This window comes from Colobus angolensis, unplaced genomic scaffold (assembly GCF_000951035.1).
Source record: "Colobus angolensis palliatus isolate OR3802 unplaced genomic scaffold, Cang.pa_1.0 Scaffold456, whole genome shotgun sequence".
Taxonomy (NCBI): Eukaryota; Metazoa; Chordata; class Mammalia; order Primates; family Cercopithecidae; genus Colobus; species Colobus angolensis.
Genome location: NW_012117999.1, coordinates 731,050 through 746,129, shown reverse-complemented (window position 1 = coordinate 746,129; position 15,080 = coordinate 731,050). Strand labels below are relative to the sequence as shown.

Below are 15,080 nucleotides of genomic sequence, written 5' to 3'. Positions count from 1 at the left end.
GGAGTTCAAGATGAGCCTCGCCAGTAAGGTAAAACTCCATCTCTACTAAAAATACAAAAATTAGCCAGGCATGGTGACGTGTGCCTATAATTCCAGCTCTTAGGGAGACTGAGGAATGGGAATCACTTGAACCTGGGAGGCAGAGGTTGCATTGAGCTGAGATTGTGCCACTGCTCTCTAGCCTGGGCAGCAGAGTGACACTCCATTTCAAAATGAATGAATGAATGAATGTAATCCACCCTACCATTAAACTTTTTCCTAGTACTGCTGCTTTTTTATATTTTAGTTTTTTTCTTTTTTAATTTGCAGACTCCTTGGCATAAAAAGGTGTCTGCGAATTTTCAAAAAAACCCCACAAAACCAAAATATGTTTATATATATAGTTTTTATCCCAGGTTAGGGGTGCCCCATCCCATCTTCTTTGGTATCTGTTACATAAACATTGTCAATTTTTGTTTGACTTTGTTGCTGTTGGTTTTTCTTTGTCCTTTAATTTTTTTCAGAGTCAAATTTTTAAAAGTATTTAGAAAGCATTTTTAGAGTCAATGTGTCATATGCATGCTAGTTATTACTAAAATGTCATTTAGTCCCTTGAGCTTTGATTTTAGTGGGCTATACTCTATGAATGTCTAGCTTTGAATTGGCCAGTGCTTAGGTTATGTTTCACCCAATTACTGGTTTTGAGCACACACTGATCATTACAGAAGGGCTTTTGCATGTGCTTGGGTTGCTTAGAGCCATCACATTCAGTTCTCTTTTAATACCAGACATTTAGAAAATGAAGAGAAGACTAAAGGTAATCCTAGAGAGGTGTTTTAAAAAGGAAAATACCATCGTCTGGTGTTTCTTCTCCTTGTTCAAAATTACAATAAGATCATACTGGACATTCTTACCCACTACCCACTGGGTGAATGTGTCTGATGGTCCTCCTGGACCGTGACTGCCAAATACTGCTTTGTGTGGAGCCCAGAATAGGACAGCACATTCATTGGCTGAACTTGCTGTGTGTTGTATAAAACAGCCTGGCCTGTGAGCAGGGCCTAGACCTATCACAGCATGAAATTCCTTGGCTCCTTGGCCCTCCCTTTATATTAGGTCTGGGGCAGCTTTGAATGATCCTTCTTTTCTAGTTGCTAAAATTAGAATTTATACTGACTCCTTATTTTCTCCTAAGACCCAGTCAGATAAATGAAAATTTCAATTACCGTACTTTACTCAGGGAGACACAAGTTTAAATAAATCAGAACACGTTTAGGGCCAGGTGATGTGGAACAGCAAAAAGCTACCTTTGATTCATAGGTCATTTTAACACATCATCTAAACTTTAAATACACTAATGTTATTTTGCATCTTTTGTAGAAGAAAGAAGGTCATCATCTATAGGGAAGTTTTTCTAACTGTACTGAATCTTGTTTCACCTTTTTCATCCTACCTTCATCTCATCACAAGAAACCTTTAAGAAATCTCACCTTCTGGGGATCAATTGTACAATGTGGTGATTGTAATTCATAATAATGTAGTGTCTACTCAAAAATTGCTAAGAGTAGATCTTAAATGTTCTTAACCACCCACTCCATAGGCCGATAAGGTGATGGATATGTTAATTAGCTTGATTGTAATAATCATTTTACAATGTATACATATATAAACACTATGATACACACTGTAAATATGTAGAATTTTTATTTGTCTGTTATATGTCAATAAATCTGAGGGAGAAAGAAGTCTCCATTATATACATGTTCAAAACACAAATTGACTCTGTTATTCACATTTCTCTGTAAACCTTCACCTAAATAACTAAATAAAAAACTTCATTGTTTTTATTGAATTAGTTAAAATTCTCTTCCCTCCAGGTGAGTGTTTCTATGGTTGGTTAGAACCTCTGTTGGCCAGAATAGCTGAGAACTACACAGCTGTCGTGAGTCCAGATATTGCATCCATAGATCTGAACACGTTTGAATTCAGCAAACCTTCTCCTTATGGAAGTAACCATAACCGTGGAAATTTTGACTGGAGTCTTTCATTTGGCTGGGAGTCACTTCCTGATCATGAGAAGCAAAGAAGGAAAGATGAAACCTACCCAATTAAGTAAGATGATTGCTCTCAGAGTTTTATATTTACACCCTGTACCATACATTGAATACGTACACACTGTTTGCTTTATAGCAATTGCCTCTGAGGTAATTGATAAAGAACACACATATTCTATATAAAGAGAATCTAAAAGTCATTCATTTGTGTACTCACTTACACATGATGTTGCTGAGTAAGAGGTAGCAGTAAGTGAGCTCTTATGTCCTCCTCATCAATCATTACTTAAAAATCTTAAAGCATGATGAGGAGAAGACATTTAAGTGTGCTCCAATGGGAGCAGACACGAGGTACTCCCCTCCACCCCAAAAATCTTGACTTTGAAGATAGCATTTCTAGTTTTTATAATCTGAATAAAAGCTTTGAAAATGTGATATGGCTTTAATTTTTTTAATTTGATTCAGTTCTTAAAATATGCTTTTTTATCTTGTTTAGTTTTTATAACAAAATTTGACAATGGGTTATTTTTCAGAACACCCACTTTTGCAGGAGGACTTTTTTCCATATCAAAAGAATATTTTGAGTATCTTGGAAGTTACGATGAAGAAATGGAAATCTGGGGAGGTGAAAATATAGAAATGTCTTTCAGAGTAAGTTTATGGAAATTAAATATTGCAGATATATTAAACAATGAAATATATTGTGTTCTAATTGGCTGGTACAGATGATTACAGATGTGCGCACTCTACTTTTTGTGCTTTCTAAAACTTAATTGCTGGAAATTATGGAATAAGAATATTTTATTTTAATATGTAACTTAATATATTTGTTCATTGTTGCCAATGTAACAAGAGGAATCAGTTAAACTCCTGTGTCCAGGCAATAACACCAATTAATGCACTTGTAGCTACTGAATTCCAGCCAAGATAAATATAATTAAATCTAGTGCTTCAGGAAATGAGTTGATCATCAAGGGAGTTAGAATGGAAAAACATTTATGAATAATTTTAAAGGAATTGGACTTAACTGTTTGGATTGAATGAGCTGGATTTTTTCTATACATAAGTTAATATGAAAAAAGGCTTTGGGTAGACTCCGTATGTACCTTACGTATTTGATTTCATGAGCTTCATTTTCTGCAGTAACTTTATCATTCATTTTTCATCTCTTAGGCTGGAATGTAGTGGAAAAAGAACTGAACTGAACTAGGAGTTAGAAGATTTAAGTTTTGGCTCTGGCTCCATCACATACTGGCAGTGATGATCTCAGCCAAGTTTGAACTGCTTATGGCCGGGTCTTGTTTATTTATTTCAGTATTTCCAACCCCTAGCACATGTTGGGTCACAGGCACAGTTTGTTAAATTGAACGTATCACTGAGTCTTCTCATTTGTTCAAGAAAGAAAGGAGAGAAAGAGATTGTAATCACTTGCTCTACTACTAGCACATAGTATTAAATATGACTTATTTTCTGATTCTTTGGTTGGTAACTATGGCAGAGTCAATTATTAAGATATTTAAGTGAAAAGGCATTGATTTCATGATTTGCCATTTTATTTAACATTAATGCAAATAAGGGTTTTTTTGACATTTTATCTCTAAATTGGCATGAATTTTTAAATAATCATCCACTACTTTGCAAGTTCAATAGAATGGTCATTGGTGATAATAGCCATCTGGAATTGTTTTCTTGGTTACCAAATTGAATATACAAGAGGTAAATAGGGTCTGAGTCCACTTCTACCCAAGCTTAGAAGAGAAACTCTAGTTTAAGTGAAGTGACTATGTCAGTAGTTCAGACGAAGTCAAATGCGTAAGAGCCTGTAGTTTTTTGTGCATATTAGAGAGCTTACATAATTATTTGCAAAAACAAAAGCCTGGAATTCATTTTTATGAAAAATCTGAAATCACCATTTTGTTAACTTACTGAAAATGCACTTCTCTTATCTTTAGTGTCTATGCCATTTAATGAAATAATTCCTTACATTTAAGAACTTAAGTTGAAATGGCAGGGGACAGAGAGTATTTGTAATATTGTAATCTCTTCTTTAATTTTGTTTTTCATAATATCTTAAAGGTGAACTTAAAAGCAACAATTTGATTTTTCTAAAATACTGTAAATTTAAACAAATATCATTAATTATCAGGTATGGCAATGTGGTGGGCAGTTGGAGATTATGCCTTGCTCTGTTGTTGGACATGTTTTTCGCAGCAAAAGCCCTCATAGCTTTCCAAAAGGCACTCAGGTGATTGCTAGAAACCAAGTTCGCCTTGCAGAAGTCTGGATGGATGAATACAAGGAAATATTTTATAGGAGAAATACAGATGCAGCAAAAATTGTTAAACAAGTAAGTTAAAGCTAGGTAGTTAAATTGCAATAAAACTTATAACAATTTCACATGTCCTTTTGCTTCAATTCATCTCAAGTACAAAACATCAAAAAAATGTGAAAGTAGATTTTTAATTTTAACTCTTAAAGTACATGACTTAGGAATCCGAGTTTCCTTTTTTAAGAAAAAAGCTAAATAAACTACTTTTTAAAAATCAGGAATTCTACTTGATGTTTTTAATATGAAAGATATTTCTTTTTTTTCTTTTTCTTTTTTTTTTTTTTTACTCGAAGAAAATTGAGTAGAACTGTTTTTACTGGTTTTAGGAGATATAACACCTAAATAAAGGTTCTAAGTGACTTTTTGCACTGGAGATACAGTGCCTTAATGTGGCATGAGAATAAACCAGGAGTGTCAAGCCTTTTTTTTTTTCAAGCTCTAGTTTCACTACTTACTGGAGATGTTACTTTGGCAAAGCCTTTGATAATATAAAATAGGGAAGGCACTTCACAGAGTGGCTGCAAGGTGACTGGACATGGAGTGCATGCTTAACATGTCGCTTTTCTCTCCTTCCGTGTTTTAAGAGATGAAATATACGTCCTGCCTCTCTCCCAGTGTGACTGTGAAATAAGGAAGTGATAAGTGCTAACAAATATATGGTACTCTTGTTATTAACCTGCCATAAATAGATTCTGTTCTGCAGAATCATGAAACCTAATATATTAGAAGTGAGTTCCAATACTCTTACTAATATTAGATAAGGTAAATTAACTAGATAGTTTAAGACCATGCTTCAGTGAATAGTACTCATCTCTTTATAGGAAATAGTGCTAATTTGCAGGGCGAGGGAAGGTGGAGTATTTATTGGGAGTCAAGGGTATCAATATTTTGACTGTTGTGGTAAAGAACGATTTGGTTACCTCTTTCGCCTTTTCTTTGGTCTCCAGTATCTCCCTGTTAGGATGCAAATTCAGAGCACTATTGAGTTAGATTGCTATCTTTTTACCCAAGGCCGTGAAGATAAATTGGACAGATTGTGTACTGCACAATAGCACTTGGCTAAGCAGGCAAGTGGGCACTAAATGAAGCTTATGCTCTGCTTGTCCCCCACAAAGGGGCACATGAGTCAGCAAATACCTGTTTGTTACCACAGGACACATAGATCTACATGGTAAATGTAATAAGCTAGCCAGAAGTCCTAAAGACTCATACTTTTTGCTGAAATGCCTGGGTTCAGGACATCAAAGTTGGCATAAGAAAATGTTTTCTTTAGTTGAACTGATAAGATTGAGTATTTACTTTTGCATACATTTAGATATTACATGTACTTTTTCTCTAATATTTTGCCTGTAGGTCAGATACCTTGAGGTTTAATAATAGTTTTTTTTTAAATTGTTTTCTTAGTCCCTTAAAATAAAGGAAAATAAAATTCATTTAACTTGAAAATTGCCTTTTTATACTAAAGGTTCAGTTGGGGATATTCTTAAGAACAAGCAACATCCTGAAACTAGAAAAATTACTCCCAGTGGGTTATTTCTTGCTGGTGGTTTTCTGTGATCTCGATGGAGAAGAGATAGAAGTTGCATTGTGTATTGGCACAGTTTATCTTTACCTGATTTCTCACATCTCACTTTGCAGATCACTTTTAGGTATAAAGTTGGGAACAATTTTGGATGCGCCTACCACCATTACTTTGCTCACAACATTTTACTAGAAATCTTTGTCTTGTAGGAAATGTTTGTGGCACAAATGAAGAATAAAATAGCATCATTTTAGTATTTTAATCAGCACTGAAGTGGTCTTGACTGTCTTTTAAAGCCAGAAATGAACAGGCAGGCATACTTTTTACTTGAATGAATGATGAAGGCTGTTGAATTGCCTCTTGAATTTTTAGCATGGATTTTTTTAAATACCTGAATAGAAATACAAATAGTAGCATTTTAAGTACTTTATCAATGTTGTTTTAATTAAGCATTCCCTTCATTTCTCATCTTTCTACAGAAAGCATTTGGTGATCTTTCAAAAAGATTTGAAATAAAACACCGCCTTCAGTGTAAAAATTTTACATGGTATCTGAACAATATTTATCCAGAGGTGTATGTGCCAGACCTTAATCCTGTTATATCTGGATATGTGAGTATTTTCCTGTTCCTTTTGTACTTAATATACTCCTTGCCACCAACCTTTATGTGGTTCTAAGAAAATTGCTGAAATACTTTCTGGTTTATTGCTTTTGAGATTTTACATTATAATCATTAACATTACTTTCTAAATTATTTTAAAAATATATAAACCACATGGATTAAAAAACTTTTCATAACTTGAAAATTTTCCTTCAGATTAAAAGCGTTGGTCAGCCTCTATGTCTGGATGTTGGAGAAAACAATCAAGGAGGCAAACCATTAATTATGTATACATGTCATGGACTTGGGGGAAACCAGGTGAGCACTCACTGCATTAAAAATCCTTCACTTGTAAAGCATTTACAAGCACAAGTGAGATGTTACCTATATTTCAGAAGTCCCAAAGCAGCTTTATACTTGGGTAAGCTGGTGTGTGAAATGTTTTTGGACTGAGTTTGGCAATTGATATTGATGAATATTTTTTTGGTTTTTACTCTGGCTCTGAAAACAATTTGAGTAGCTTAACCATTCTAAGAAGAAAAAAAAAAAAAGGAGGCTGGGCAGAGTGGCTCACGCCTATAATCCCAGCAGTTTGGGAGGCCAAGGTGGGTGGATCACTTGAGGCCAGGAGTTCGAGACCAGTCTGGAGAATATGGTGAAACCTCATCTCTACTAAAAGTACAAAAATTAGCCTGGTGTGGTGGTGCATGCCTGTGTTCCCAGCTACTCAGGAGGCTGAGGCTGGAGAATTGCTTGAACCACGGAGGTGGAGGTTGCAGTGAGCCGAGATCACGCAATTGCACTCCAGCCTGGGTGACAGAGTGAGACTCTGTCTCAAAAACAAACAAACAAACCAAAAAAGAAAGAAAAAAAAGGAAAATGAGAAAATAATAGAATAATACCATTTGAATTTTTTTTTAAAAAGAAACTTCTATGTAGCTCTTTGATGCTTTGACTTTTGCATGACTATTGGCATGGTAATTTTGCAAGTTTACACATAAAGGCCACATATAACTGGATTGAATCACAAATTACTTCAAGTGTTAATAACAAAATAGAGCATTATACATTAATTTTGTGGGCCACAATATTATTTCAATATGTTCTTCCTTCTCCAATAAAAGAGGACGATTCTCCTTGATTAGTGACATCCCTGCTTTACTACCTTTGACGATTTTACTGATTAAGATTCAAATGTCAAATATTACTATTTACGTGCCTATGGGTAGAGAACATGTTATATACAAAGTTTCTGGTTTTTTAAGCTTCCTTTCCTTACCTTTTGCAAATTAACTCTTGGAAAGATTAGACTATTTCTCTCATTTGTTCATTCAACAAATTAATTGAGTGAGCCCTGCATGCCATATACTCTGAGGAGTTCAAGCTATTTAGACTCTAACTCCTTTAGGAAATCGGTAAACCAGCAGTTCTGAGGATAAAGCATTCAGAGTGTTCTCGGGGTATAGAAAAGGGCATCTGAATGAGAGTGGGTGCCACACATTTTCCTGAGAAAGATGACATTTGAAAACATTAAAAAAAAAAAAAAGTAGGTAGGAGCTAGTGAGGTGGCTGTTGGGAATGGCAACAGAATAAGAAGAATGTGAAGGAAAGTGAACTGAAGAGAAGAGCCTGGAGTATCTCTTATGGGCATTGCAGTTATTTCGATGTAGAGTCCAAGATGTGTGTGGAGGAGTTTTGCAATAATTAATATCCATGATGTCCTATTTTAATGGGACAAAACTTTGAGATGTCAGTTTTAGGAAAAAAGAACCGGTTTATCTCCTGGTCCATCCTCTTCTGTATTTCTTCCTACCCATTAGGCTCAGCTTAATCTAGTTCTAATCCTTATTCACCTAAACCAGTCTTTCTGCTGAGGGCAGATGATACAGATGCCCAGAAACCAGAGCTGGTGAACTGGATCTATTGCTGGATGGTTAAGGTGTAATTCTGAAATAGGATGGAGATATATATGGACACATATAGACATACATACATCAATACCTATATCTATATACAAAATCTGTACATATATGTGTATGTGCATAAATCTATATGCATCTTTTTAAGAATGTTCTTACCCTTCATATATTAGAAGAAAAATAGTTACATAAATAATTGCATCTATGGAAATAACACTGATCTATGCTTGTAAAAATTAAGATTTTGAGCAAAAGGAAATATCTCTGCATTTGTAAACATCTTATCACTAAATGTAAATCCTTACAAATTTCTCTTAGGCTTCTTCTAGCATTACATTTATTTTATCTTAAAAGCTGAAGATATATTGTACACGTTGCCTTTTTCCATTTTTCTGTTATTGTCGTAAAGATAATAACAGCTTTATAATAGCTCTGTATCAAAAATATGTTTACATTTTAAATAGAATATAGCTATCTTTTGGAAATTGGGGGATGGGAAAAATTCACATATTCTTTCAATAAATATTTGTTTAGAATCTATAAAGTAGCTTGTACTGACTGTTACTGTAGTGAAAAGACAAAGCTCCTGATCTTGTGGAGCTTATGTTCCACAGGAACAAAGAAAAAAATATGTAGTTTTGGGCATGAAGTAAAATATAGCAGGTAAGAAAATAGTGTGTTTTGGGGTGGGGTAGTTATTTTAAGAGGTGAAGGAAGACCTTTTTGGAAAAGCGACCTTAGAGTAGAGGCCTGAATACTTTGAGAGAGTGTTCCAGGAAAAGATGCTCATCTTGGAGGAAGGATTTCCAAGGGTGGAGGCCTAGAGGCAGATACATGGAGAAAGCAGACAGCCAGTGTGCCTAGAACAGAGTGGTCTAGCAAAGAGGAGTAGGAAATGAGGTCAGGGACATTGATAAGGACCTGATCATGTAGGGCTTAACAGGCCCCATTAAGAAACTTGGACTTAATTCTGAGTTTGACAGAAATGGTTGAAGAGTTTTGAACAGGAGAATAAATATTATCTGGTGTACATATTAAATAGAAAAATTTGGCTTTTGCTACCCTAACACAGCTATTGATTTTATTTTGGTTCATTTCCTTGACATTTTATTTTTAATCAAGCATTGCACTTAAACCGTTTTTAAAATTTCAGTTCCCTGAGTGCTAAAATTTCGTAATATTATATAACTTGATCATTTTTCATGTTTCCTTTTACTTTGGATCAGATAATGTCTTTATAGCATAAAACTTCATTGTAACAGTATTCATGTATGCCAAGTAAAAATACATACTTTGGTTATGTGACTAGGTTGGCCAGTATTACTAGAGCAATGTAGTTTGAGTCATTATAACTTGATTATGTTTACTGCTTTGCCTCTTCCACTTTCTCTACTCATTCTAAGTAATGGGCCTCTCCAACATTCTTAGCTATTCATTTATGTGCTCTTTTTTGTTACTAAAGTACTTTCAATATTTTCCATTTTTTATCATTTTTATTTTAATGACTTTTTAATAATGGGTAAAATACTTGACAGCCTTTGTTACGATCTTTGAGATCTTAAGGCTTCTCTTTCTTAGCCAAGTATAGCTAGAATGCTATTTTCATCATCTAAACCCATTTCCTTCCAGTGTTTCCATCTGAAGAACTACTAGTTATAAAAATGACTGATGTTTTGCTTGTGGGCGGAGATAAATTAAGCATGAGACTAAGAGTAGGGAAACTCAAGATATGTGGCTCTGTGAATTCAGCAAATGTTTGTAGAGTGCCTGCTCTAATATACATAAGGAGTTTAACACAGTGCCTGCCTAGCATGTAATAAGGACTTAACAAATATTAGTGCTCCTACTAATTATTTCATTATTGAAAATCAATTATGTTAACTTATTTTATCTTTATAATGTCAATGTTATGGAATATTGGATTTGCAATGGGTTTTATGACTCGATAAATTGCCTGACTTCAGTCTATGGGGAAGCCCGCTCTATATACCACACACAATTCTAATACAGTGCTAGAGAAGTTATGTCTGATGTACAATGGGAACCTTGAAAAGAGTGTAATTTTGTGCAGCAGGGCAAATTCAGGCAAAGCCAAAGAAGGAAGGTAATATTTGAGTTGGCTCTTGAAGGATTAAAAAGGAGTTAGCCAGGCAGAAAAGGGTCAAAAATATATTCCAGGCAGAGGACAGACTGTAAAGCAAAGTCTTAGAATTAAGACTGTTCTGATTGGTAGAATTGTGTGAAAGAAGCATAATATATAACTGGGGCAATGGTTGATGCAAGATCAAAAATGAAAGATTTCATGTACCAATTAAGGTGTGTGGACTTTATCTGAGCAACAGTAGTGATTCACTTAAACAAGGGCAGTCAGGGATCAAACCAATGCTATAAAAGACTATCTGGCAGCAGATTGGATTGCTGGATGATAGGAACAGAAACTGGAGGTAGCTGTAGGTGTTTCAGTAAAATTCTGAGAGTCTGAGTAACAGAAGTGAGTACACGGAAGTAAGAATGGATGGGAAGGGACGAATTACTTGGATATGTGGAGAAAGAGAAGCGTCAATAGTAACAATAGCTAAAATGTATGAAAACTCACCATGTGCCAGTCATTGTTCTAAGTGTATTATATGTATTAACCCACTTATCTTCATAACCCTATGGGGTAGGAACTATTAAATTACCCATTTTCAAGTGAGAAAACTGAGGCATGGTGAACACCCTGAACTAGTTTAGTGAAAACACCTTTAATTGAGATGAAGAAGAGCAATGGAACACTTGTGGGAGAGAGGCAATTAAGGTGCTTATTAGCTCTTCATTCCCTTTTCTGAGGAATGCCTGGGGTAGTCTCCATTCTCCTTGATAACTTCCAACTTGTGGTATGGGAGGAAGACAGTACCTTCTTAATGAAGTAACCAACTGTTGATGAAGGAAGGCTATTGTATCGTCTATCATAAAAACTCAGTGTATGTTTCTGATAACTGTTTTTATTGTATTATTTTGTTGAAATAGAAATGACTTCCTTATTTAATGAGGTGCTGATTTATTTATTTATTTTCAACTGAGCGCATGGGCTGCTTTTGTCAATAACAGTGTATTCCTTCCATAGTACTTTGAATACTCTGCTCAACATGAAATCCGGCACAACATCCAGAAGGAATTATGTCTTCATGCTGCCCAAGGTCTCGTTCAACTGAAGGCATGTACCTACAAAGGTCACAAGACAGTTGTCACTGGAGAGCAGATATGGGAGATCCAGAAGGTACCTCAGTGCAATTAATTCATCTCTTTAACTGTTTTTCTTAGCTCTTCTTGCTTATCTGGGAAAATGAGTGGAACATGGTACATTAATATTATCTATCAGAATTTCTCTCTCTTTATTAACTTTGTTATTATGTGTTTCTACCCATGTGATAAGAGAATATATCTATGAATTAAGTACTCTTAGTAGCAAAAAATTCAGTTGCTTGGTTGAACCATGATATATGCAGAACAGCACTTCTGTGAATTATTATTAGTCGCTTGCTTTTTACTATTTAGGGTTTCTTATAATGCTTTTGGCAACAGCCATATTTTTTTTTCTGGCAGAGAGAAGAAAAATTATTATATCTTCTCGCTTGAAGAGATTAATTTTTTTCTACCCTGTTTTAGCACTTTTTCAAGAATCTAGAATTCAGAGAATACATAACAGGTCTATTCTGTTTTTAAAAATGTTTAAGGCTTAGCTGTATCGTAGCAATTATTACCTGAACATTGTTTTGTGCAATACTAGAAAACCTTAACACTAGCTTTTATGATTTATGATGTTTTTAAGAGTTTGTCACTTACGGATATATCAAGGGAATACTTCTTGTTTGAAAATGTGATTCAAACCTTGTTCTGTCTGCCTCTCTTCATTATATAATACCTTACTAATTGAACAGTAGTAGCTTAAAAAGGTGGCATTTACACTAGAAGCCAAAAAGAGTTTATCAGACATGGCTCACCTTAGAAAGATTTACTATTAGGTTTGCTTCAATGAAGCCATAAAATCTTTTTCATATTTATCACTTAACTATGAGTCTTGAAATTTAATGTCTGTCGTTTCCTTTTATTCTAGGATCAACTTCTATACAATCCATTCTTAAAAATGTGCCTTTCAGCAAATGGAGAGCATCCAAGTTTAGTGTCATGCAACCCATCAGATCCACTCCAAAAATGGATATTTAGCCAAAATGATTAAGTGTTCCTTAAAATTAAGTTGAAAAAGGAGACATTCTTTCTCATAAAACTGTGACTAGGCATACACTGTAGGTTTTGAAAATTATGCAAAAGCAGCTAAATGTAACTTATTCCAAGTGCATTTTTTCTTATTTATATCTTAAAATATCTATGTAGCACTACTACAGAAATCCTGCAAGTTTCTGTTTCAAAGCACAGTAACTAGTAATACCAAAGACTATTTCAAAATGTCCAGATGTAGGGGAAGAGATGTTTACAGTGTGATGAAAATAATTTTCGAAGTAAAGTGATGTTTGTGTGTTTTGTACACTTAGGGATACATATAGCTACATTCACACACTCACAATTTAAAATATTTCCCCTAGTTTTTTGGGGGGATAGGAAGAAAGATTTGTTACTGTATTTTTTTAACTATATAGAAATAGATCAGTGAAGGTCAGCATTGGCCTCTGTACAAACCAAGAGCTTTTACAGATCCAGAATTTATTATTTTAAAATGCAGGTGAATTTTTTTTGCCTTTGGTTTACTTGTCTGTTAAATGTTTCTTTAAACATGAAACTGAATAAGGAGAGGAGTATTTTTAACACTTAAATTTCTTGGCAATTTTTAAAACATTTTTTAGTCTGCAACCCACTCCACTTGAAGCACTTAAGTCTTCCTTAAATGACTTTTCTTAAGTAACGATACTGTGTGTTTTCCCAAAGCACTTTTAAAAACACTTTTATAAATTACTATCTGTTGAAAAGGTGCCCTTTTCCTTTCTGCTAGTGTTTTTTTTCTTACCAAAATTCACTAATCTTGAATGTTTGTGATATTAAATTTCAAATGCAGAATACTTGACTCATTTAAAGCTAAATTTTGTTACTGATTTAATTATAATTGTAATGGATTTTTGACTTTGTAATGGATTCTTTTCATCAAAAAGCCTTATTTTTTATCTATATGGAAAACACAATAAAAAATCCTCAACACTATTGTAATTATTTGATTAAGTGTTTTTCCTCTTTTGGGTAAAATCTATAATTGATAATAGGTGGGAGAAAATGAATTTTGTATGCTGAATTTCTAAGCACCTATCGTTTGTAAAGCCATCAGATATTTCCTGAGGCACAAAAAATGAGGAATAGCAAAATTTCTGTGTTCAATATTTAGAAAATTTTGTGTTAATTTCTGATACTTTTCCTTGAGCATCTGATAGATGACTTTTTTTTAAAAAAATTGATGCTTGCTTAGGAGATTTAATACTTTTTTTTTGGTTTTGGTCATTTTATATTTAGATCTACTGTATTCTTGTTCCAGAAGTAAAGTGTGATTGGTTTCATATTTTAAAACTGGCAGAGCCTCAGCTGTACAAAAAAGAGCATATGTTGGTTATTGACCCCATCTTCTCATTGTTTGTTTGTAGGTCTGAATTTGTATTAAAAAGCCTGCATTCTGAGCTGGATATGGTGGCTCAGCCTCTAATCCCAGCACTTTGGTAGAAAAGGTGGGAGGATCATTTCAGCTCAGGAGTTCCAGACCAGCCTGGGCAACACAGCAAAATCTCATCTCTACAAAACGTAAAAATAAAAAAAATGAAATTAAAAATAAAATTAGATAGGTGTGATGGCACATATCTGTAATTCAGCTATACATGAAGGTGAGGCAGGAGCATTGCTTGAGCTTGGGAGATTGAGGCTACAGTTAGCTATGATTACACCACTGCATTTCAGTTTGTGTGACTGAGCAAGACTCTTTCAAAAAAAAAAAAAACAACAAAGCCTACATTCTCCAGTTGATTATTTCAACTAATGTGTATTATGTGCCTAATTTTCTACCAGAAGTTGTGTTAGTCCATTTTCACACAGCTGTTAAAGACATACCTGAGACTGGATAATTTATAAAGAAAAATGGGTTCGATGGACTCACAGGTCCGTGTGGCTGGGGAGGCTTCACAGTCATGGTGGAAGGTGAAAGGCATGTCTTACATGTTGGGAGACAAGACAGAATGAGAACCAAGTGAAAGGGATTTCCCCTTATAAAACCATCAGGTCTCGTGAGACTTACTCACTATCACAAGAACAGTGTGGGGGAAACCACCCCCATTATTCAATTATCTACTACTGGACCCCTCTCACAACATGTGGGAATTATGGGAGCTACAATTCAAGATGACATTTGGGTGGGAACACAGCCAAACCATATCAGAAGTGCTGGTAGACAGAGTAAGGCTTGTTATTGCTTTTGAGCTATGTCTCATGGGTCAGAAAGAAAGGCAAATAATTTTAAAGTAGATAGTACCAGTAGGCATGAATATCCATGAGCATATATTTCTCTTAGAGCTTGTATCCCTGAACACAAAATTATTTATCAAACATATTTTATAAATGAACTTAAGAATATTTTTTAAAAAAACAAAGTGAGTGCCCTGCATGTATCACTCATATGTTGTCATATCATGATCCAACTGAAATCTAC

The 15,080-nt window shown here is 34.6% G+C and overlaps 1 protein-coding gene across 2 annotated transcripts in view; it reads left to right on the top strand.

Annotated features, from left to right (window-relative positions):
* Positions 1-13,603, top strand: part of GALNT3 (polypeptide N-acetylgalactosaminyltransferase 3) — a 46,796-nt gene extending 33,193 nt beyond the window's left edge. For both annotated transcript variants that reach the window (XM_011958026.1, XM_011958027.1), the window contains 7 exons: positions 1,857-2,091; positions 2,567-2,684; positions 4,180-4,380; positions 6,364-6,495; positions 6,702-6,803; positions 11,511-11,663; positions 12,501-13,603. In XM_011958026.1, coding sequence (XP_011813416.1) covers positions 1,857-2,091; positions 2,567-2,684; positions 4,180-4,380; positions 6,364-6,495; positions 6,702-6,803; positions 11,511-11,663; positions 12,501-12,623 — 1,064 coding nt within the window. In that variant the 3' untranslated portion in view covers positions 12,624-13,603. The remainder of the gene's footprint in view (positions 1-1,856; positions 2,092-2,566; positions 2,685-4,179; positions 4,381-6,363; positions 6,496-6,701; positions 6,804-11,510; positions 11,664-12,500) is intronic.
* The last annotated feature ends 1,477 nt before the right edge of the window (positions 13,604-15,080 follow it).